The 25357-nt window shown below is 37.7% G+C and overlaps 1 protein-coding gene across 2 annotated transcripts; it reads right to left on the bottom strand.

Moving 5' to 3' along the window:
• Nucleotides 1–359: 359 nt before the first annotated feature.
• On the bottom strand, nt 360–24972 carry mitfa (melanocyte inducing transcription factor a). 2 transcript variants are annotated; one of them, XM_069512618.1, is made up of 10 exons: nt 24836–24972; nt 19836–20085; nt 4900–5112; nt 4706–4801; nt 4405–4513; nt 3937–4020; nt 3519–3575; nt 3081–3156; nt 2720–2867; nt 360–1749 (listed from the first exon to the last, which is right to left on the bottom strand). In XM_069512618.1, the coding sequence occupies exons 2-10, from the start codon at nt 19848–19850 to the stop codon at nt 1342–1344; spliced, it is 1206 nt and encodes a 401-aa protein (XP_069368719.1). In that variant the 5' UTR covers nt 19851–20085; nt 24836–24972; the 3' UTR covers nt 360–1341. The 2 variants fall into 2 exon arrangements, with proteins under 2 accessions (XP_069368719.1, XP_019942053.1); XM_020086494.2 differs by lacking the exons at nt 19836–20085; nt 24836–24972 and adding an exon at nt 5954–6103 and having other exon boundaries at nt 1191–1749.
• Between the last annotated feature and the right edge of the window lie 385 nt (nt 24973–25357).

Genomic DNA, 25357 nt, shown 5'->3' with positions numbered 1-25357 from the left:
TAAAAAGAGGAAGCTCTTAGTACATGATGAAACATATTGCCAAAATGACCCATTGTTCATTGTTAATTATGACTATCTTCATGGACAAGTGAAATCAATGCATTGAATGTTTTTTAAATGTTTAAGGGATAGAAGGGATTTAATGAAAGGTATTGAATGTATTTTGCCAAAAATCAATGCATGGATCCTTGACTATAACATATTTTCAGAAAACCTGAAAACAGAACTGTGGCTGTCACAGGTGTGAGGCATATATTGCTGTGAGCCCTAGCATATAGATTATGTTTTCATTTCATGTTAATTTATTTCTTAAATTTCATTTTACATTCATTATACACAAAGTGCGATGAATTCAAATATGTTACAACCAGGATTTTTTATTGTTTTTTTTCTTATAACCAGACCCACAGTTTATAAAATACTATCATACATTATCAATATAAGGTTACTTTACATAATATTGTCATGTTTCTAATTTATTTTTATAAAACTAGCCCCAATAAGGATAAAGGTCTGATGTCTGACACGTGAGAATAGGAAAAGATCAATGACGTGTTTTTGAGATGTTTTCAATTCCTCAGAGAAAAAACACATCTTGAGAATTAATACAAACACAACAAGCTCTCAGTGAATTGAAAAAGAAAAAATATAATACAAATAAATAAGTGATAGTAATAATATTATACCTCATATGAACAACAATATTTCTCATTCGGTCACTGTTCGACTTCTCAGTTCATCAAAACATATTGAGGGCATGGAGTAAAAATAATATAAACTTAAATTATGTTTAAAATATGTCTATTTATACTTCATATGTAATTATATGTATATTTTTGGCAACGGAATAATCAGAAGTTAGATTTTACATTCTGTCTACAAAAAGTTTGAACATTTTGCACTTATGCACAATATTATATACAAGTATGTTTTCACATGGATGTCATACCAGTTGCCAAGGACAGTTCGGTACACTATATGTACCTCTGACAAATATAAAAAGTTAAAAAAGACAACACTTAAATGATCAAGGTAACCAATCTATACTGACAGCAGGCATTTCTCAGTAGCTTGTCAAGTAATTCTGAGCTGTCAATCTGTGTGGAATCGAGATCACATGACTGTATCAATAGAGTGCACAATGGAGAAATGCATGAAAGGTCACCCTAAAATAAAAATGGTTCAGCAATAATTGAGCAAACAACGATAAAAATATGAGATCAAGATGAAATGAGCTTCTCAGTTCCTTCATCCACTCCGTCATGTGGATACCTTTAAGTTAATTTAATGTAGGTGCTTTACTGATGGGCTGCTACAGATAGGGAGTGTCACCGGATGATGCTAACAGCTGTGCTCCTTCTCCTCCATACTGGAGCTGGAACTGTGGTGGCTGCTGGTGTTGTTGGAGCCGTCTGGGGACATAGAGGACAGCAGGGGATCACTCGAGGAAATCGATGACAGGGTGCTGTCCCTCAACAACTCCTTCATTTTACAGGTCCTGGAGTTTCCATAGGGGCCGGGGGGGTCCCCACCGTCTGAAGGGATCTGGTCAAAGGTGATGGTGCCATTGTTCAAGTCCAGTGTGGTTGGGGGGGACATGTCGGGAGTAGAGCTGTGCTGGTAGAGGTCCGAGGGGCAGTCGCCGAGGACGGGCTCCTGTTTAATGGCTCGGGCCAATAACTCTGACGTGCAGACAGATGGGGATGACACCACTGTAAGACCATGAGCACGGGCCTGGATCTCCAACTCCTTCATGAATGAACAATCAAACAAAATATGAACACTTTTAAACCTAATGCCACATTTGGAAAAAAATTTAATAAACCTATCTGATCAGATTAAAGCATAGAATGGCACCAGTAATAATTTTTTAATGGATAGGGACTAAAAAAGTGTAATGGAATAATTTAACATTTAGTTTTCTTTTGAAGAGATAGATGGGAAAATAGATACCACGCTCACATTAATACGGTCAATGTGAAGCAACGGGCGGCAGTTACTTTAGCTTAGCATAGAGACTGAGGGAAACAAATGGTCTGGCTCTTTCCAAGGTTAAAAAATCCTCACTTTATTTCACCAGTTAATATGTTATGATCACATTTGTTTTACACAGCACCAAATAAAAAGAGGTGTGTGAGTTTCTTCTTCTTCTTAAGTTCTGCAAACATGTACAAGGCTCAGTTTTTTTTCTCTTGAGTTATTTAACTTTGTTGTAGAGATGTTGCAAACCAACATGTTACACTGTATTTATTAGTGAGCTGAAACTGGTATAGTTACTTACTTTTGGACAGAGCATGGCTAGTTGTTTCCCCCTGTTTCCAGTCTTTATGCTAAGCTAAGCTAACCAGCTGCTTATGTTTAATAGACAGATATGAGAGCGGTACTGGTCATCTTAATCACAAGGAGAAAAAAAAACTCTTTATTGAATTTTCACTACTCAGGTGGACAGAGGTAGAAGCAACAGCCATGTAATATTAATTGTCCCTACCTATAACTGGTAAAGAATTATGGCATTATTATATATTATGAATTATGGCCTAAACTCTGGCCTCTCGTAGTTGCACAGATGATCCAAATACCCAAAACTTTAAACGTGTATTAGTGAAGCACTGTGTCTGGGTCTGGATTCATTTTGTTTGTTGCACATCTTTTTACATGCATTGATATTTTGACAAAAGTTCTATTTTTCTTCTCTCGTCCTCTGTTTAGAATAACACACCTGTATACGTAGCATCAGGTGACGGTTTGCATGCTCCAGCTTTCTCTGTCTGCACTCCAGCTCCTTGGCTCTCTGCTGCTCCCGCTGCAGCTTTCTGATGTAGTCCACCGAAGCTTTCAGAATGGTGCCCTTATTCCAGCGCATGTCTCTGGGGTATGCAGGAGACAAAGATCTTACAGTCAGAGTCAGCTGACTGGCTGACCAGCTGACCAGAACAGCACGGGATTCTTTACAGCTGCTCTGAGCAATCATGCCTTCACACTTGGACGCATGAGGGGGGGGTAGTAGATGACAAAGTTAATGAACAGACAGACAAACACACACACACACACACATATAAACACAAACAGAAAGTACTCACGGGTCATTTGACTTGGGGATCAAAGTTCCCAGCTCTTTGATGCGGTCGTTGATGTTGAATCTCCGTCTTCGTTCAACTTCAAAATGGATACACTGTTAGTTCAACCAACCAGCTCAATCAGTCTAAGTAGGTTTAATTACAGGTCAAAGAATAAATCTGTATAAATCAAATAAAACTATAAATAATAAAGATAATTTAAAAGTATTTTATAATTGTAATTCCAACTCAAGTTTGATATTTCAAATTTGCCAATTTAGGACTACAAACAAAAGTACCAAAAACAGATATGAATGATGGAAATATTAAAAACCAATTTCCTTAAAGAGATCTATAATTTTATACTTAATAATCAGTAATTTTTCTGTTGAACTACTGCATAATAATAAGTTTGTATCAGGTGAATCACTGGGCTTTAAAAATGTTATTGTTTGGACTTACTTAAATTGTGGTTGTCCTTCTTTTGTCTCTCTTTAGCAAGAGCTCGAACTTCAGCCTCTATGAAGCAAAGAGAAACATGAACGTCAGGGCCTGAGAAAACATTTAATAAAGGGCTAATAAGACAGTATTTATATGAACGTGGTTGCATGGTAACATTTTAACATTTCTGCAACTTAACACATTTTATATCTTTTAATTTATCACGTTATATTGCATAATCATGACTACTAAAAAATATAGGGCATGATCTCAGGATTACAAAAGCATTCTATGTTTGCACTTTATTCACTTTAATCGTGTGCGATTTATTAATACAAAAAAAACGTATTATTAACATACAGTTCCTGAAAATCGGATTGAAAACAGCTTTTACAGTTGACAAAACATCATCTTTTTCACTTCTGTTGACTTTGCTTACCGACTGGATAGCCCTCTTGCCTTTGATAGTTTTCATACTGGCTACAGGATCCAGACTTGTCCAGTACTTGCTTCATGCCAGGAGCTGGAGTAATTATTTGGCAAATTATTGATTCAATGGTATCTTGTGCATTTCCAAATTGCACACAATATCAACAATGCCCTATGCTCTCACTTCTTACATTCTGATGGAAATGTGTTCTATAACCTTAATTAGGATTTAACTACAAAAACACACAAGTAAAAAAGTAATCGGACCTGTAGACATATGACAACTTTCAATATTCTAATGGGATGTGACTACCAGATGAAGTTAGATGTATTGAACGGAATCAGTTGTTCATCACAGGTACAGTAAGTGCTCTCACTGTTTGCAACTCTCAGTTAAACTTAGCCTAAATCACAGTAAGAGCAGTAAATCAACAGTAAAAAGGATATACTGACAATCCCAGATAAGTGTGAAACGTACCTGTGTATTCCCTTTTAATGTTGGGTGGACAGGAGTTGCTGATGGCAAGGCCCGGGAGTGGAAGTCCTTGATTACCATAAACATCAAGAAGGTTGCCAGACACAGGGAGCTACACAGCATGAAACAAAATATCAAATATGTCAATATAATTATGAATTATTTCTTGGCCTAACCTTTTAAAGAAGTAGGTATACTTAAAATTATCGTAAAGTTTCAACCTTACTATGATAAGTGCCTTAAGATAATGTGTGTTATGATTTGGCACTATACCAATTAATATCGAACTGAATTGAAAAATTACCGGGTTGTTGATTTGGAGTCCTGGGTCCATCAGTCCAAGAACGTCTTCATTGTAACTTGACTCCAAGCTAATAATATCATCGATGACATCATCCATCTGTATAAAATAAAATCTCATTAGATTTCACGATTACTCTAAAATTATGATACAGTTCATCAGGGCTTCTGAATATGATGAAATCAGATCAGACATACTTCTTTTTCACAGTTGGAGCTGAGGGTGAGCAGGGCCATGGGGCTGTTGGGGGCACTGCTGCCGGGCCCAGGCGGCATGCCGTGCTCAGGGGGCTGGCTGGGGCACTGGTTGCCGGCTTTACCACCCAGGGTGGTGGACAGATACTGCCTCACCTGCTGCCTCTGGGCCTGCTGGATGTGGTACTTGGTGGGATTATCCAGGTGGGACTGCACCTATGTGAGGAAGACCTAAACAACTGAATACAACCTACGAATTTCAAACCAGTCTTTTGTCAAGCCTATATGATAGCAAGTATACTTTTTCAATTGTATAGTAAAAAAAGGCAAGGATTGACGATCACCAGTAACTGCTTATTCATAAAAAGAGCAAAAACATTAGTAGTGATAATTAGTCATAGGCTGTCAAATGTGTGAAAACACATTTAGAGGATCACAAAATAATTTTAATAAATGATTTTGCTTTAAAACACAGGTTTGAATGTAAAACCTGTTGATAGAGACGCTTGAAATTCAGCTTCATGTTTGATGCTGCTATGTAAATTCAAGTTTTGCTTTTAAAATAAATGTATACAAAATTGAATACGAAATATATTGTGCTACAGCTGAATTATGAATTCCTGTGACCGAGTAGAACTTTTCTTCTTAAATCATATTTCAATTTTTAAAATTACAGAGGGAATGAAGGAACATAATCAAAGGTACAAAGCATATTCTAGCATCAGTCACCCAGACTCAAGGTCAGTTTTACTTAGCGGACACTGAAACTCCACAAAAGGAACAGTGTAGAGTGTTGTGTCACATGATCTATGACCAGCTAAAGTTCAGGCAACTGTAAGCTTATCTTTGATACTGTGTAGTTCTCATCGACAGCTTTAAACGGTGATGATCAAGTGTAAATACTGTCCTAGAGTACTTAACACTTAATAGAAGGTAAATGTAATACTTAAGATAAATGTTATTTTGACAACAAGATAGAACTAAAATATTCAAGTCATGTTCATGCTAGCGATATTTTTTCCAATAATAGAAGGAGTGAAAAATCTACTCATCTCACCTGATAGTGGCTGTATTCAAGCATCTCCATCATGTTAAATTAGTGGTATTTGATAAAAAAAACAGTTTACATACAGTATATAATCCCTTTTATCTTGTTAGCCTACAGTGTGGACAGCAAGCTAGTTTGTGCAAATCTGAGAGCCGTCACTAGTCGTGCTTAATTTATCCAGGGCTTAAGGCTCATTAGTTATGCAAGTTAAGAAATGGAGGAGGACACTGAGGCTCATCCCACTGCTGTGTTGTTCCAGCTTAACTATGAATTTATGTCTTTATAGAACCCTTTTGACGTCACCACCTCCAGCTCACAAAGGAGCCTTTCTACTGGTCGGCCAGTAGTCTGCGAACTGAAGCTTGCTTAAGGCCAACTAACGTTTCATCTTTAGTTCTGCTCATCTAGTATAAAACATTATTTGTTCTGAGCCCCAGCAACACAATTGATGCCACTGTTTCACTACAAACTAGCCATATTAAACCCTCAATGTATGGTGTGTTTACCAACCCTCCCACTTTTGGATGTTTAGAGGTTGATTAGATTTAAAAGTCAATTGTTATGCAGTCACATTTCCAGGGTGAGGAAGGTGAATGTCAATCTGGGCCAAAAGTGTACTCAGGCTAATGGCTTCAACCATAGTGAATTTGTCTGTTCACAGTTGTGTTTTTATTCAGCCTAGATCAGCTCGCTTTCTACTAGAAAGCAGGTCATAGGAAGCCTTATAGTGGCAGAGCAGCAGTCAAAGACAACACATCTGCTCCAAAGCTTTTTACAGGATTTGTGAATCAGTTGATCGTGGCAGCAGTGAACGGTGCACTTTTACAATAAACTGTAGCTGGGTATGTCTGGGTATGTGTGGTCGAGCTTTGATCTCAGCTAAAATTCATGTGGCAAATGGCCATAAAGTTGCCATTGTCCAAATTTCTTGATACATTTCTTCAATCAGAGCTTGTGAAACCAAGGGGAAGTTGATTTTTCTGTTTCCTGTGTAATGTGAGGGTTTGATGTGGGGTAGTTGGATCACTTTAAATGTGAAGAAACAACAGGATGGAGATGGATGGAACTTTTTGAGTGGCACATTACTCCACATTGGTCATCTACTTCAACAGCACACACTTCCTTATTATCCCTTTCATGTGACTGAACTAACAAATAAGAATCCAGAAAGGCCTAAGACTAAGGTAAATGTGAAAGAACTACAGAGGCAGATTCAACACATCATTACTCCTGTTCTTATGACGCTAATGTAAATATTCAAAAGTGAAAATATGGAAATCCTGCATCTGTAAACTTAAAAATGTCAATTACCTGACAGTAAACACATTTTTAGGAAATTAGCATAATAATAATACATTTTATTAATAAAGTACCTTCAATAGAAAAAACGGCAGCTCAAAGTGCTTTACAATAAAATCAAAAACATAAAACAAGATAGACCAAAAGAGCATGTTAGCAATAAAACAAAGACCTAAAAAAACAAAACAAGCAAAAGGTACAAAAATACATTTAAAAAAATTCAATAAAGTCAATGGTGTTAAAAAAAGAAGATAAATTATTTAAAAGCAAGATCATAGAAATGGGTCTTGAGTTGTTTCTTAAAACTATCAACAGAAGTAGCTTGTCTGATGTATTGTGGGAATTTGTTCCAAACCTTTGGTGCATAGCAACAGAGAGCTGCTTCCCCAAAATGTTTGTAGTTCGTTATTGGTATATTGAGCAAGCCCGCGGTAAAAGACCTTGAGATATATGAGGGTGCTTTCCCATCAAAAGACTTAAAAACATGTAAAATTATTTTTAAATCAATCCTCAGTGATACGGAAGCCAGTGTAATGACGCTAAATCCGGAGTAATGTTATCTCTTTTCCTAGTTTTCGTTAAAAACCTGGCCAGATCAATGGATTTTTTCGGTATTCCTGAATATAGTGCATTACAGTAGTCCAGGCGAGAAAGTATAAAAGCATGAGTCAACTTTTTGACAACTTCCAGAGTGAGAGGTCCTGTCTTACTCTTGCAATATTTCAATCTTTGTGACATTGTTTATGTGTGGATTATAATCTTTTGATTTGTTTTGATGCGCCTGACTTCCAAGTTTGCTAATAATCTTTTGTCTCTCCAGTACCAATTACAAGAATTTCTGTTTTATCTTCGTTTAATATGAGAAAATTGTTGCTCAACTATTGTTCCAGGCAATTTATAACTTGATTTGGAGCATCAGTATCATCTGGCGCTACAGATAGATATAGTTGAGTATCATCTGCGTAACATTCACACCATGATGACTATAATTTTTCCCAGTGGGAACCCTGTGGAATGCCAATGTAATCATGCTTTTGTGAAAACATCTTCACAAAGGCTAACAAAATATGTTCTGCCAGTGGGGTATGAAAATTTTGGACATTTTATATTTAAAAGCATCATGAGGTGCACTTTGAGAGAAAAATCAAGCAGAGTTACAGGACAGTATGAATGTATAATAAAGTATCTATACATATTCACATTATGCGTTATAAGAAATAAGGCAGACAACTATGCTGTAAAAGAAACGAGACTAGCGACTTCTCCAATGAAATGTGCAACAGCACAGGTTTAATTCAGGGTTCAGTGGCGAAACAAGATAAACAATTAAGACAGTACTTCCTCTTTGCCTGGACCAGCGTCTCCATGGCCCGCTTTCTCTGTTTTGCCACATGTCTCAGCCTTGCCCTCTTCTCTTCTTCAGCTGTCTGGCTTTTAGTCTGCTGAACACTGCCAGATGCCTGGGAGCCATACTTGCTATGCTAGCAGTATTCTTCCCAGCATTCGCGCTATTTCGATGCTGTAGCGCAGTGGTCACCAACCTTTTAAAGCACAAGATCACTTTTTAATTTAAAACGTGAGCCGAGATCTACCACCCCGATATCTTGCAAAAAACCCACTTAGGGGGGTCATATTTATTATTTTAGTATGAATTCATGCATCTTCAGCTCCTGCAAATATTTCACAAGAAAAAACTTAAACAAAAGAATGGATTTGGTCAACAGAAACGCTGGAGTGCTTTTCTTTTGTGTTTGTAACATAAATTCAACAGATAAACATTCAAACTCAGGTGAAAGATCATTTTATTCTGCAGTGACACACAAAGTTGATCTGTCTATGTCACAAACGTATTTACAACACTTCTTGAACCCGTTTCAAAGTAAAAGCACTCCAGTTTTTCACTTCTGAATCCATTCATTTGTTCTAACAGGGCTTTGATAGTTGTCGACAGACCAGAAGATGCAGGACTTCATACCGTAGAGTCCTGACATTTAGTTCAGTGCATACTGCAGGAGGGAGATAAACCTGCTGCTCCGCCGCCAGTAGTGGACACACAGCGGGTGTGAACAACAGACAACCGACCCACAGCTGATCTGCCACGCAACGGCAAACTGAGTCCAGAGAGTTATCGAGATCCACGGTGAAGACTGTCGAGATCGACCGGTAGATCGCGATCGACGGGTTGGCGACCACTGTAGCGCTAGTAGGGGAATGTCTTGTTGAATTCAAGGCCCCCTTCAGGCGGGCGCAAACGTTCGCAGCTCACTATGGCTCTGTGCCGCTCTCGTGTATAAAACCAAAGTCGTAATAAAACTATTTCCACCCCCCAAAAAAATCATCGGAACTACACGTTTCACGTAGGTCACCTATTTTGGATTCAAAACGGCGAATTATGGTTGGTGTTTGCTCTTTTTCTCTCTTATCCGTGAAATAAGAAATTCATTTGAATTTTTATTTTTTATAGCAATCTACGGTGCAGATTGAAGTTAGAAATGTTTTTGTTCATCCTACCTGGTTTATCTGCATTGAAGATTGTATAGTCAATATATAGCCAAACAGGAGGTGAATGTAGTTGCCTAGTTGGAGCTCAGCACCTGTCATGGGGCAGTCCATCTGTTTCTCAGTCTGATATGGTAAGATAAAAATAATCAAATGCTGCTGTAGTTTATCCGATACACAACCAAATGTGAAGTACATAAGATGAATGGTTCATGAGATATGCGTTCCACATACAGACAGACAGACAGACGTTTGTGAAATTAGAAAGCAGATATGACTCTTCTCATCTCTTTTTCACCCCTAATTTTTCTAGTAAAATGTAGGCTACAGTTAAATGCTTAAAGCTCACATGATAAGATACATAAACTCAAAATACATCTCAGTGCAAGTCGCAATCGAGAGGTGACAATCTCCACAGACAACTGTCCTTTGTGTGTATTTATAACGTTTATTTATTCATGATGACTTGTTTTCTTCCCAGCTCACTGGATAAACTGCGTGTGCTCGTTGTGCCACCAACTGTACTCACTTTTTGGGCTGTAATTAATACTCATCAGAGGGATAACATCAATGTCACACCAAATTCTTTTCCAGTTTGGCTCCTTAATCTACTCTTACAAAACTGAGGCATCAATTATTTACAGTATCGCAACTTGTATTTTGTTGCTGCCTGTGATGATCGTGTATCTGCTTTTATAAGCAGCACACACAAGAATTGACACAGTGCATTCAAAGCCGATTTCATGCCTCTGTATTGAGGATGTTGAACAATAAGATATTCTCAGAATCCAACATTTATCCAAGAAATTATGTTGCTTGTAAGGATGCTCACGTGTAATGAAACGCTATCACTCGTGCAACCAATAAATGCAAACGCTTGACGTGTGTAGCGCTGTCAGGAGTCACAGCATCACAGCTTTAACTGGATTTATTGGAAACTCACTAGGAGTTTAGAGAGGTGAACACAAACACAAGGGAAGTGCCGCCGGCTGAACAGAACCTTATACGATACAACAGAGAAAGTATTCTTTGCAAACTCATAGTAGAGTGTTTCTTTGTCTCCGCTCTGCAGCGTGGCCTTTTCTCACAGCCAAACCTTTGGGTTGAAGGGGAACTATTTACAAGGGATGTATTTCATTTATCCCCACAGCAAGCTGAGCTCTCACTTAATTCAAAGTCTCTTTGTGAGACAGAGGTTTATTACCTTCTCAAGGACAGCACATGGGTCCATGTTTTAGACTTCTGCCCTGAGGACCAATAACATTTCGAGAGACAATCATCACTCCTTGACCCCTGTAAAGAAACGGACCCATTCATGTCTCTCAACCAGCTCGGCTCTGTTTCGTGCATGCTTTGGCCAGCAGCCACAATCAAGGGCATTTTGTCAAATGTAGACACTAAACATTTACTGTGTGCTGAAATTTAAAGGGATGGCTGCTACAGAAGAGCTACTGACATGATATGACATGTTTTCAAATCAGCTTGACAACAGCTGTGGCAAACAGAGGGTAAATGGACAGAAAGTGGCAGAGTGGGAATAAAAATAGGCTCGGGACTTTTGACTCACACTGGAACCAATCTGGGGTCACATCATCACATACAGTCCATGTCACACTTTGCATGAACACAAGAATCATGCTGTAAACAGAGGTTGCTTACACTATAATTGGTAGCACAATACATGAAACAGCTACACATGTAGATATAATTTTCTAACACTATAGTCAAATTATTTACCTGATTAAACTCAATAACGAATTTGATGATTATATTTTATTAGTTCTTATGGCAGTGTGTGAAGAAATATAAGACATTTGTTCCATTTATTTTACACAAAAAATGTAATAAACATCACTGCTGTCAACCTACATTTTGTTATATAAAATATATTGTTAATAAATGATCAATCAATTCAAACAATACCCATTCCTTTCAGAGACCATAAATGTGCACACAAAAATAAATGCTAGTCAAAGGTCTGCAGACCAAAGTGTTTTTGGCTGATTGGCAAACTTATTTGGTCGTTAGTTTTTCTAATAACTAAAAGTCACAGTCCCGAAATCAGAGTGTCCTGATTTTCTCTGTCTGATGTATTGCAGTAATCCTGTCAAATTCATTGTTTGTAATTGCTGATTGCTCTGTCAGTTGTTGTTTTTTTAAACCCTGTTAATAGGTTGTGCTATTAAAAGTCAGACAACTTTGAAAAAAACAATTTCATGACTTCTTCATGAGCCCCAAAACGTTTGCTTTGTAAGACAAGTAGGAAATCCTGGCCTTGTTGGCATTTGTGCTTGATAAATAAAAACAGATGAGTAAAAAAAATTCTCTCAGTGAAAAGACTAATCTTCCTAGCCCTAATTGTAATCTTCTTGTTTGTTAATACTGGGTGTTGTTACAATTTTGTTTTCATACAAAACTGTGTAATTGTGTAACAACTTCCAAACCATAGTGGCTTGTGTGCACACAAAAGACCTCCTACACAAGGTAAGTATATAAGAAAAAATACAAGTGGAGTTGCCAAAGCCACACACAACTGTTCTGCTGATGCCATTAGCAAGGAACTTTGTGTGTGTCTCTAGTATAGTGTTAGGAGGAATGTAGGCAACAAACAAACAAGCTATAGAATAAATTACTATCAAATAAAAATAAATAGTTGTTTTCCAGCTTCAGCAAACTCATGCTGGAATTTTTTTTCAGAATACATAGTCATTCCTGCTGATGTGCATGTAAGATCAATGTCTTTGGTGATAACATTTTCTGTTATTCATTAGCATCTGTAGGTTTCAGCACACAAATCTGATTATTAGCACGTCTTTTTAAACTGCATGCCAATGAATAATAATATTTACAGCAAGCTACTGTTTCATATAGGATTAGTAGCAGAGCAATTACACAGCAAAAAGTTGCAAGATCAAGATCACTAGTGAAACCTTTTCTACTACTCTGAAGAGGAAGAGTTTGATAATAAATGTCATCATTAACCTTCTAAATATGCTATCTTAGCTACTCTTATCTCAGATTCCCTTTTTCAGTAGCAGAGCAATTACAGGGGTTAACTTGGACCCTATTCTTCATTCTACCAGAAAAGGACCACCATGATGTCCAAAACCTTAACTTTTTCAGTAATGGACCTGCCACCCAATACAAAAAACGCTCTAACATTTGCATCATATCCACTGAGCAACAACAGAGGGGTTTCTCAACAGTGACATGGAACTTCTTTGAGTTAAGTCAACAGTGTGAATAAGTTGTTCTGGCCAAGATGATGTCAACTGGTATAGTGATCATGTGCCTGATTCCAGAGCCCCTGGCATTGGATAAGGGGTCAGTTCAGATTTATCAGTGGTTCTGGTAGCTCATAATGGAGCCGCTGAATGAGTAAAATAGGTACCATGACATGTAATACTATGACTTGATGAAATGGATGGAATGAAAATAAAATGGATATGTAAAAAGGGGACGGTTCAAAAGTACCTTTCTTAATCTGACTCTACTAACATAGCATGTAATGGTAGAAATATTAGCAGACAGTTGTGGTTTAAAAAATGTGTTGAACTCTGTTGGACAATTAAGATGAATCATTCGCATTTATAATTGTATTTTAATTTTAAATTTCTATTGCATTATCATTATTCTTTTGTGACTGTAATTTACTGTTCTTAAAAGACTGATAAAAAATTCCACCCAACCTGGTATTACCTGCTCACAGCCTGACACACAAGAAGGGATACATATGGTAAATACTCAGTAACTACCAAAGTATTATGTTAGTATTAGTATTGTATGGTAGCCTGAAATGATTACCCCATACACGGGTGCTATATACCTATTATTACAAATACATTCCCATAGAATTACAGACCAAACCCCTCTACACTGCTTCTATTTTACAATGTAATTACACAATTCTGTCACTATAACTTGTCATTAATCCGATTTCTTACACTTTGCCTCGCCTCAATGATGCGCCCTGCTGCACTGAATGAGTGCTTGCTCATTGCAGGAATGCACAAGATTCTGTTTGTCGTTTTAGAGAATGAAGTAACTATTTTCCACATTAATGATGTATGATGCCTATTTCACCCACCAAAACCCATCCGCTATTTATAAGAAATGTTAACCCTACCAACCAGACCCGCAGATCAACCACAAGTCCGTGGGTTTAACTACAATCTTCATTACTTCACAGGCTTATATGCTAAACCCTTAATGATGGTAGGCTACTACAGGATTAATCAGCGGATCATCAAAGCTCTTAGGATTCATCCTCACGGGGATATGATTCAACCAAATTATAATCTATATAACAAACAATTCTGTCAAAACCACAAACGTAAACTTCATGTTATTACTTGTTGAAATATTTGGGGATCATCAAAGTCAATGGGTTAAATAATCTGTAACCATGAACAAGTGTACAATTTGTCAGTTAAAAAAGAAGATCAAATAGATAGCAGCCAGTTAGCTTAGCATAGAATAAACTTCTGCAAACAATGGGAATTAGCCTGACACTGTGTCACCAGAACTATACCAATATCTTTCTGCTAGCATCCTCCATTTTTAAAAAACATCCTGTGTGAATCCGGAATGTATTCTTACCATTGGGGAATTAACAAAGTAGACACATCACAAAACATAGACAAGTTAAATTACCTGCAGGCATTTTAGCTGGTTCCCTTCCCCCACCTCAAACTAAGATACACATCAAATAGCAGAGTGTTCCTTGAATTAGAAAGAGTAATGGCTTCACTGTACTTTTGTCCCTCATAAAGCTCATCTTAACTGAAAGCAGAACACATTATTCACTGACATGACCTTGCTGGTTAGCCTGCAAGCAAGCCCGCTGAGATGTAATTCAAGCTAAAGAAGTGCTCTTCTGACAGCGTGTCAATTGTTTAACTGATATAGGCATGAAGTGAAAAGTACATTTGTGCACATTATAAAAAACATGTAAAACATTAATGTAACTTATGGGCCCATGTTTTAGCACAATGCTTATTTCCCCAGGAATACACCATGATAAAACACCAAACACATAATTGGTCCAAAGTGACAATAGAGAGCCAGATTTTGAGACGCACAACTACTACATGTGCTGATTTCCTCCATCGCCTCGAGGAAGTAGATTTTGCTCTCTTGCCTGATGCCCTTAGTAACAATTCTCTACAGCAAATAGCAGATACTGTAGAGACAGACCCCTTTATCAAGAGGAAGAGCATAGAACAAAGAGTTGTTTTCTCTGCGCCTTACCCTGTGGCTACTGGGTAACATTAGCAAGAATTTAACATCCGTCCAGTCTGGGGGATTAGGAACATGCACTTGCTTCATTGGAAAAACAATGAAGCTTAATTTAGCAACTACATAAACAGAGCCTCGTTATTGTGCTGTGGTGTGGGGCCATATGAAATCTATCAGCAAAGATTTCTGCAACAGAGTTAAACAGTGAAGTAATTCAGAGGAGATACTGTATGTTCCCTATTAGCAGCGAGGGAAAGGTCACACAGTCCTATCTCTATACTTTACAGATTGTGATTGTGAAAAAAAAAAACTGCCTAAAAATTAATGCGGTAGATATTAAACTTGTGCAGACATGTCCTACACTTTGAAAATGTTATCTTGAGGAATCAACTGGCTCTTAGAAATCGAGAACAGAGGTCTAGGTATACTCTGATGAGTTTAGTAAACAAAAGGCTCTTCTTTGCTCAGCCTCAACTCAGTTTGAGGCCTCAGAGACTTCCCCGAAATTGAAAGAGCACAAACATGCAGCATTATTCAGCTCAATGCGCCTGGAGTTTGAGGAAAAGGTCAGTTTAAACCGCTAACAGCTGCACGTGGAGTTTGAATCTGATGATTTTTAAAAGTCAGGGTTTTTCAAGGCTATCAAATAATGTGACTTTGATCCCATAGTTGACTTTGGGATATATTAATTATATGCTGAGAGTTTTAAGAGTCAGAAGACAAAAGCAATATTAGATCGAAACACTGCATTGACTGATAAAACAATAACAAATACAGAAAGAAGACTTGCAAGACTAGCTTTCTCATCACCGCTGGAAGCTATGTATAATTTTATAACTTTACTAGTCAAATGTGTCTGTCACTACTCAACTACTGTATATGATACAGAAAAAAATATTTGGTCCATTTGCTATCCTATTCCCCATTTACATGGAGGGGGGGGGGGGTTTAAGACCTATTCTGCAACCAGCCACCAGGGGGCGATTGAGATTCTTTGGCTTCACATCTGAGGAGCTTTTGCGGTCTATGGTTTGTCACGACAATCAAACGCTCTCACTTTTCATATTTCCATTTAATTCTGTTGTTGAAGTAAAGAAATATTGATTTGTAGCCTACAGTGTTTGGAGAGAGCTTCTACCTCTACATGGAAAATGTTTATATTTTTATTGGCCAGATTCAAAGATTTGATCTAAACATGGGAGAAGTGACAAGCAAGGGAGAACAGGGGTTGACCAACATTTCAGCGCCTGACTCAAAGCATGTCTGTGCCAAAGACTTGCAACAACTATCAGAGGTGGCTCAAACAAATGATATAGAATTGAAATAGTTTGCTAAATAAAATAAAAATACATGTTGCAGTGTAGTGCTGTATAATGAACCTTCTGCAACTGATGCTGTCACTAATCTGTTATAATCACTCCAGTGGTTATTTGAGGACACAGAAAACTAAAAAGTCGCTTAAGAAACCTAGTAAACTGACAAAAATAAAGTAAGAAAATAATAACATGCATAAATATTAAAGTCTTAAGTTAAGTTTCCTCTATATGTACTACTGTAAATTTCACTTTAAACAAACCTGTTCTTTTAGATGTTTGAGTAGTTTTAGAAACCCTAACCCATTTTACATTACATCACATTACACATTGCATAATTTGAATCAACTGGATAGTGTTAAATAAGTACAGAACACATTAATGAAATGTAAATAAGCATAGGTATTACCTTTTACATTGTATTATTGTTTTATGTCTTTTTAACAGTTATGACTAAAATACATTATATTTATATTTATTATTATATTTATTCACAATATTACAATTTCTTTATTTGGGAACAACTGCATGAAAACTCCAGGAAAGGAGCCTTAAAATCTGAATGTAGTTTTATAAGTAAGATTCAAAGTAACTCACTTGTTTAAGTTTAGTTCCAGGAGCACAGCACTGATTAATGTCGAATACATTTGTCAATAGACATTTTTAACAACACACTTAAGACACATATGCATCCCACTTATATGAACTAGGTCGAGGACCTGGGTGTATTGTTCATGTACAGTCACAAAAATTAAATTATATACAGTGAAAATGTTTTATCAATAATTGAGTCAACATTTTTTGAGACGTTAGAGCTTTCTGAAACTATTTAGGATCTTTTTTTCCATAAAGTACTGAGGTCACGTCCACTGGTGAGGCTCTACAACAGTCATTGTTCTATAGCAACCCTGATAACATCTAAGACAGCATGGATGTACGCACAAGTCAGTCTCCAAGGAGATGAATTATATACCCAGGCATGAAAAGCGTTAGTGTAGCCAGTGTTGAAGCTGCAAAAATGGTTCCATTGTATAAAGCCATCTCTGATCGAACCAACTTAATTTTTTGTTGATGTCAACAATGGAGACAGATTGAATGTGGAGGGAGAGAGAGGTGGAATTGTCTAACGTGGAGAAACAGTTCACACCTCAGGGAATTGTGGCCATGTGGTATGACCTATTGCCCATAGTTTAGCAAAGACTTCTCCTGGGAACACAGAATTGAACACACATTTATTAAATGTAATACATGTCTCAGATTGTGCCTGCAGGGGTTCTATATAACACTATGGGACAATTAAGCACAGCAGCTGTATCCAGGGTCATCTAATAATCAGGACTATGTGTTGGTGGCTTCAATTGCGATGCTGCTCATTCACAAGGAATGGAGTGATGTCATGTGTTGCCAAACATGTTTCCAATGCATTCGGTAGAAGTCCAGCAGAGTTCAACTTTTCATGCTGCACCAGCATATCAAATCATGATGAATCAAAAGAGAAGGCAGAGGCAGCTGGGTTACCTGGTGTTTGCTCATCTGGTTGGATTTTAACTCCCATGAACTTCTCTTTAGTATCGCACTGATAGCTAGCATGGCAAGTTAGCAGAGAGCCAGCTTTTTTGTTTTTTGTTTTTGCTGTTATGACGATCATGCCAGCATTAACCGTGGGGCAAGCCCACTGTCAATTGTTACGCATTTGTGTTAGTCCAACAGTAGATAGATGCAACTACGAGTAGCTCCCTCAAAGTTTGCTAAATTTTGTATATAATTTTCTATTTTCACCTTTCATTACATTATTATTATTCATGTATTATTCAGCAGCCCGACCAAAATGCTGCAAATGGTACAATTGATCCAGAAAGATCTGTCTGCACAAAATTGTGTTGCATAATAATATTTACATCGAATTTTGAATCTTAATTCAGCATACTTTATATATTTCTAAATTGCCAAAATGTAAACCTGGACTAAAATGGGGATCATTTATAGCCTAGAACTTATTAACAAATTGTCAATGACCTTCTTTACTTGCTGTTCCCATCACCCAAAGCTCCCAAGTTATGGAAAGGTGTTTTAATTTTGAGAGAGAGAGGGCTTAAAGTCTCATACTTAAAAAAAACAGATTTAGATTATCTGGCAGTGTATCAATTCAGTTTCTTTCTTAACTGAGCTCAGGTTTGAAGCTAATTATACTTATTTGTTGCCAACTTGAGTGTGTATTAAAACTCTGTCTGCTTTTTCCTTGATCTCTGATCACTTGATTCTTACAGGGGTCAGAGGTAACCTGGCTAATTAAGGGTCCCCCCCTCCCCTTTTGGACAGCCCCATCTGAGCATTATGTTTTCACTTTCATGGTCTAGCAGCTCTGCCTGGTACTTCTAACCTAATTTTGCCTCGCCTGCTCGGTTTTGGGGGGGGTCTGATAATCCACAGGTTAGGTTCAAACTGTCAAAATGTGTTTGTCCAGGGAACTGGCACTGCTATCTGTATGATTTTGTACTGTGAAAATGTTACAGTATGAGAAAGAGTTCCTCCAAGTTTTCCTTGCTCTATTATTAGTACAGCCATTTACAAGGACTTTTTCCACAGGTAAAACAGTACATTTCCATTCCAGTATAAACACCACCACAACAATCTCATGGCTCGGCAGTGGGACATTTTTACAAGGAAATAAACAACAATAAAGTAATTTCCTGTTTTGCACATAGACACAAAACCACGTGAAAACAGCGAGCCACGTGCCAAGTGACACTGTGGCGAGATTTCATTTTCATGCCGAAATAACTTGGAGTGTTATAGTGCTAAAGGATTATGCCACTCTGCTATCAATACGACTACTGATACGTCAAAGATGAAAATGGTACTTCTCACAAGTCAACAAGTGATGTCATTCATGACCTTAAAAGAATGTCTCCATCACCCAACGGCAGAAACGTTACACTCATCTTGCAGAACATATTGGGCTTAATGATATCACATGCATATCTTTGATAACTGGCATGTAGCAACAGAAAATCACTAAACACGACAGAGATATCATGAATTGGAATTTTCTCTCAGAGACCTTCGAAATTCCTAAGGGGGTGAAAGTTAATACCTAGTTCTTATCTTAAATGCAACAAATTAAATTCAGCCAAGATAGTCTTAATGATCTATCAGACGATGTAAGAGTTATTACGCAAGTGTTAGCTACTGGACAACATTTTTGTTGTCATCTTTGTATTCTCGAGTATTTCGTGGGATCCATTTGATCGCACCAGAAATCAAATGAATGAAAATATGTCAGTGTAGTGGAGCAAATAGGATTAAATGAGCTGAATGCCCAATGTCTGGAAACAGGAATTCTGTCAAGAGATAATCCTCTCTTTGGATTTAACACAGACCGCTCTCAGAGAACTGTATTTGTCTCTCAGGAGTTGACACAGATGTAAGAATTTGAAAAGAAGTATACATGGGATCTCATATGCACAAGAGAGCATCTATCACTATGTTGAACACTGTCACCTTTCACATCACTGTTGCTTATACTGATGTACGAGGCTTACCTTGAGAACTTCCATGGGCGGCTGGCTCACAGCAGGCCGGCCGGGTTGAGGCGTCACGTGGACAGTGAAGGAGTGCAGGGTGCCGTGGTGTAAAAGGTCCCTGGTTCTCTTCTCTCTGTCCACCCTGCACTCTTGGCCCTGGCGACGGGCAAACACCAGCTACTTTCGGAGCTGTACCTGTGACGTCACAGCCAGGAGAGGGGGTGGGCTCTGGAGGTGCTTGTGGAGGCCATGCAGGTCCAGAGGAGCACTGAAGACCCCAGCCCACCCAAGAGCAAAAGTAAGAGGGGGGAGTTGGACATACCAGGCTATAATAATGTGCTGGTGTGTATTTTCACAGCCAGTGGCATTTTTCTGAGCCATCCTAAGCAATATGAGGAATTGTAGTGGAGGGCAATATCATGACTGAGAGACAGGGCAGCCAGGGATTCTTTTACCCAGAATATGGTATTGTTCTTTGAATTGGGGTGAAAGATGCATTTATGTTCCAGGAAGGTTATGCAATGTGACGACAGAGGGACACTTTACATCAACACAATGCTGCCTAGTCTATTTTACTGATTTAAATTGCTCTGAATGTGTTAATAAAAGTATAAACTGTGTTTTGGAAATTTCATGTCTCTTTTTTGTTGGCAGCGGAAGCGAACTGTAAACACTGCACACAAGAAAACAGTTGCCTGTTTATGAAGTTTACACAACGAAACATTAGCATTCATTGGTCTTGTTGATCATGTTGGTTTCCACTTGAAGAATGTTAACTCCAATATTTACTCTCCTTTTATCTCTGCTTTGGTCTGACAGCTCGCTACAAGTGAAGTCAAATCCTCTCGACCCAAATAAAGAGACACATCAAATACATTTTGAAAAAAGGGTTTCTGTATTTGAAGTTAGGTTATATGTACGTTCAGGTGTACATTGGTTTAGTTTTATTTAGTTATTTTATTGATATAAAGAGGGTGAAACATCATGAATGACAGCTGACACTGACTTGCAATTGATCAAGCACATGTACACCTCGATACCACAGACTCTGACATTTTGGCCTTATTTTTGTAAAAGAGGAGGAAAACAATAACCTCTTTGGCGACTGGGTCTGGCTGTATGCTAACTGACTGAGGCTGAGCAGATAGCATGCATGTGTTTTTAAGTTAACAATAGTGTGGGCAAGCAAACCAAAACAATGAGTTAGACGGCAAAGTTGAATAATAATTCTTAGTGGTTTAATGACTGATCCCTTTCACATACACATGTAATTTAATTGACTGCATGGGAAAACATTGATAAGAGCATAACTCCAAATTAACCCAAATTTCAACAGAAGCAGCGAAAGAGGCATTACATCAGTTGTTAATTCTTTTGATTAGCACAGCATCAGCAGCCAGATTGACTTAGCCCTCCAATACTCTGCCAGCTCACAGATCGGTTTGACGGTAAGCTGGTGTGGATTTTGTGCCACCAGACTCCTTATAGCTGCTCTGTTGTGAGGTCTACCTGAACCAGTCTGCAAATCACTCAACCACTTCACAGCTTTACTCATGGAATAACAGACTGAGCAAAAACTTAGTCTGTCCGATCTGAGTTCACCCTTTCAAATCTGCAGAATATTTGAGCGGACAGTGCCTGCACATCTCAAACCGAAATGGATCGGGCCGTGCACACGCTGTCAGGATGAGACATTCCCCGGTAAAATGATCCTTTTGATAAAAACCACTTCAAATCCTCTCAGCCTGTGCAGCTGTGTGATAATCGCACTAATTAGGCTGGCATGTCAAATCCAGCCCCCGTCTGCAGCTATCACTGCAACATCACCAGTGGCAGCGCTTCAGGACTAGACGAGAAACTCAATGATCTTTTTTGTTTTTTTTTAACCAAAGAATATCTTAATTATTCACAGAATTCCACCCCTTGTTTCTTTCAAGCAATGATTCTTTTGGGACTTGTTCATGACCAGTGCCTCTTAACCAATGTGAATCCTGTACGTCCCACAGACCCCTGAAAAGTGACATCTAAGTAATGATCTGCCTTGCAGTTTTCTGGAATTGTAGGCAATATTTTTTTATAACAGAATACTACAACATAATTGTATTGGCTATTCACAGATACAGATACAGCGCGTGTTATCCACTTCATTACCTCCACCAAGGATGTTATGCTTTTGTCTGTCTGTTTGTTTGTCAGCAGGATTATGCAAAAACTGCTCAACAAATTTCCATTACATGTTGTAGAGGGGTGGAGCATGACCCAAAAAAGAATCCATTAAATTTGTGTGGCTCCAGATCAAAGGGTGATTTTATTTTTTTTTCACTATTTGTAACATTGTGTTTATCCACATTTTTGTTGAGTTTATGGATTTTAGAAAAAAATGATGCATATTTATGTATTTAAGTGCCGTAAATATGCATTTTTTAATATATATATATGTAAGTGTGTGTGATTTGGTGCAGATCGAAATAAAAATCAAGATCTAGTGAATGTAAACGTGGTTTCATAAGGGGACCTTTGGGTCTTGGTGGAGGTATGCCTCCAGCTGAGTTACTCTCAAGTGAAACTATGTTTTTCAGCTCTTTTGGTTTCGGTTGTAGACCTCTGCCCAGCATTATCAATTCAAATAGACATGCAAAGCTCAAGAAAAGCTTGAGCTTTGCATCCAAAAATAAACATGGATACAACGTTATACCAATATATTTAATCTAATGGCACAAAGTAACTCAAACTCTGTAGACTGAATATGATGAAGCCATAAAGAGGCTCTGTTGACAGATGTCAGTTTCCTATAAATAAAGTTATTTATTCACAGTACTTTAAAAATGCATTGGATTTGAGGCTTGCAGATTCAGTGGCTTTCTTTTCTTTTAAATCACTTCTCAAAACATATCTTTTTAAGAACGCTTTTTATTAATTCTGGTTCACCATTTTTCTTGTAATATGTACTTTCTGTTTTATGTTACTATAAATCATAAATTATGTATGAATAAAGTGTATTATTATTTATTATTATCCATGATAAATTAAGGCATTTTAATCAGTAGGACGTGTGGAGTCCAGTGAATGTAGTTCAACAAGGCTGAGTGATCCTCATTAAATGTAATGATTCATGTTCAGCTGACACAGAAGAATTGGTCATGGCCACGATCCATTAAAAGGTCAGTAGAACCAAATGTTATACCTTAAATTTCAGATGCATGACTTTTAGTCGTACTTAGTGCATGTGATTGTGAGCGGGTCGAATGTCCGTAATGAAATATTGTGAAAAAAAACTGTTAAAGCAGCAAAATGGGATTTTTTTAACTTACTGCCATACAACTTAATGTGTTATGCCTGTTTCTGAATAAGTGAGTCATCTTAAATCAGAAACACTATTTCACAGAATCGGTGATAATCAAACTCCAACTGCTTGCTGTATAATAGTTGTAAAACTGTTTATTGTGTTCACAGAAAAATCTAAACTTAAAAATGGCCAATATTTTGACTAAATCTGCTGTGTGTTTGAGTTTAGTGCTAATCTTACCACACAACACAGTGCATAACTAAAATATATTTTGTAAGATATCTTTAACAGCAAAGTGACCTTTTCAAATTTTCTACTAAACTTACTAATGTGACATTTATATCCAGATGAAGATCCTTGCTGACAACGTGCTAATGAATTTGCAGGGGTATCCATGGATGATATCTGTAGCTAGTTGCTCATTACCGCACACTTTTGTTCTCTTTTACAGTTTGGACATCACAGCCCCTGTGGTGGCTCATGCTGTTCTTTCTGCGGGGACAATGATGCGCTAGATTATTGGAGGATTGACCCCAGTTCGGTGGCTGCACAAATTTGAGGAGTTATGAGGTGATTAATTAAGTAAGTAGAAAAATGATGTTCTGAGGTTCAAATACATACATATTATAAATGGTATTTGGGAAAGCACTTCTCTCCTATCTGAGCCATCTTGTAACTCTAACACATTTAATATTCCAGTCATTCCACATACAGTCAGTGAGAGTATATGTATGGATAGGACGTCAATCCTTTAATCTTAATATGTTTTAAACGTTTATTTTACTTTTTAAAAATTAATAATTCAAAATATTAATAGAAGGTGAACATGTGCAGTACACAAAACATTCGTTTCAGCATGCTTAGCTGGCCAAAACTAGCATGAGGCATGTTCTACGCATTTCCACTCTGGAGAGCTTGTTCCTGAAATTTGCGTTAGGAAATGTGTTTGTCACTGAAATTTCAGAATTAGATCTATACAAATTCAAAACCAAATAAATAGACCAATAGGCTGACAGGATGCTGGATTCATGTATGACTCAGTGGGTTTCTGTTGACAGCTTACTATCCAGGTTTTCCCCAAACAGCCAGAACACTGATTTACTATAGTCACATTTCCCGACCGAAAAGCAATGCCTGACCCATTAATAATGTCAATCGTGTTAAATGCATATTCAAATGCTAACTGCTAAATTCATTGTCTTTACCTCAAAACCAGTCGCACTGTAAAATTGTCATTGGAAACCACAGAGAGTCATTTACAGTACACTCTATAGTTTGCACTCAAGACAATGAAATGGATGTGTGTGTGTGTGTGTTCCTGTACTTATATTTTTGTGGGGACCATTTTAAGCATAGACCCGACAGAGTGAGGACATTTTGAATGGACTGATGTTAGGGTTAGAAATTTAGTTTGGGTGGTTAAGGTTAGGGAGTGTCCTCGCTAAGAAGATGTACAAATGTGTGTGTGTGTGTGTGTGTGTGTGTGTGTGTGTGTGTGTGCGTATGCGTAGCTCAGGCACACAGCTGATGTGTTGCCAATCGTTAGGATGTGCTGTACAAGCGTAACACACTTATCCAGTCGCTCGTAAACACCCATCAGTTAAGCATGAAAAAAAGGCACATGGAAACACAAGAAAACATCTGTGACCTTATTATTGAACTCAAGAAGTGTGAATGTTTATAATAAAAATGAAAGATTTGAATTTTATCTGAGGATAAAAAGAGCTCTTACCTTATTATTGTTAATGTTTGCCAGGCAATCAAGAGTTTTCCGCTTCACTATTGCTGTGAGGAATTATTGGTCCTTTTAAAGTGCTCTGGGACTTCCTTGTGTGACACAACAATGTCTCACAATGACAAATCCCAAATGTGTTGGCGTTTGTGCTTAAATTGGAAATACTAGTTTCGGGAAGGAAGTCGAGCGGTTCTGTAGTTTTGCAACAGGAGCAGTTATCTATCACACTATCTCCATTCACTGCAGCTGGTGTTTGCAGTTGAAAAGTAAGAGGTCAATCAAAACCTTCATTGAAACATTTTTATAAGGTTCAGACAGTAGCTGTGTGTGCAGCACAACGACTGTGTCCACTGGGTTTTAGAAAAGACTGAAGGAGGTGACTGGAGCCTAAGCTGAGTTGCTTGAAGTTCATTTCTTTCAAAAACAATCTTAAAAAACTATAAACTGAAGAGTCTGTATTTGCCCGCAAGTTAAGTGTAAACCGAAACCTATTTTAAATCTCAAGCAATCATCGAAAAT

Source organism: Paralichthys olivaceus, chromosome 2 (genome assembly GCF_024713975.1).
Source record: "Paralichthys olivaceus isolate ysfri-2021 chromosome 2, ASM2471397v2, whole genome shotgun sequence".
Classification (NCBI taxonomy): Eukaryota; Metazoa; Chordata; class Actinopteri; order Pleuronectiformes; family Paralichthyidae; genus Paralichthys; species Paralichthys olivaceus.
The sequence above is the reverse complement of the archived record's forward strand: the minus strand, read 5'-3'. Positions and strand labels throughout refer to the sequence as shown.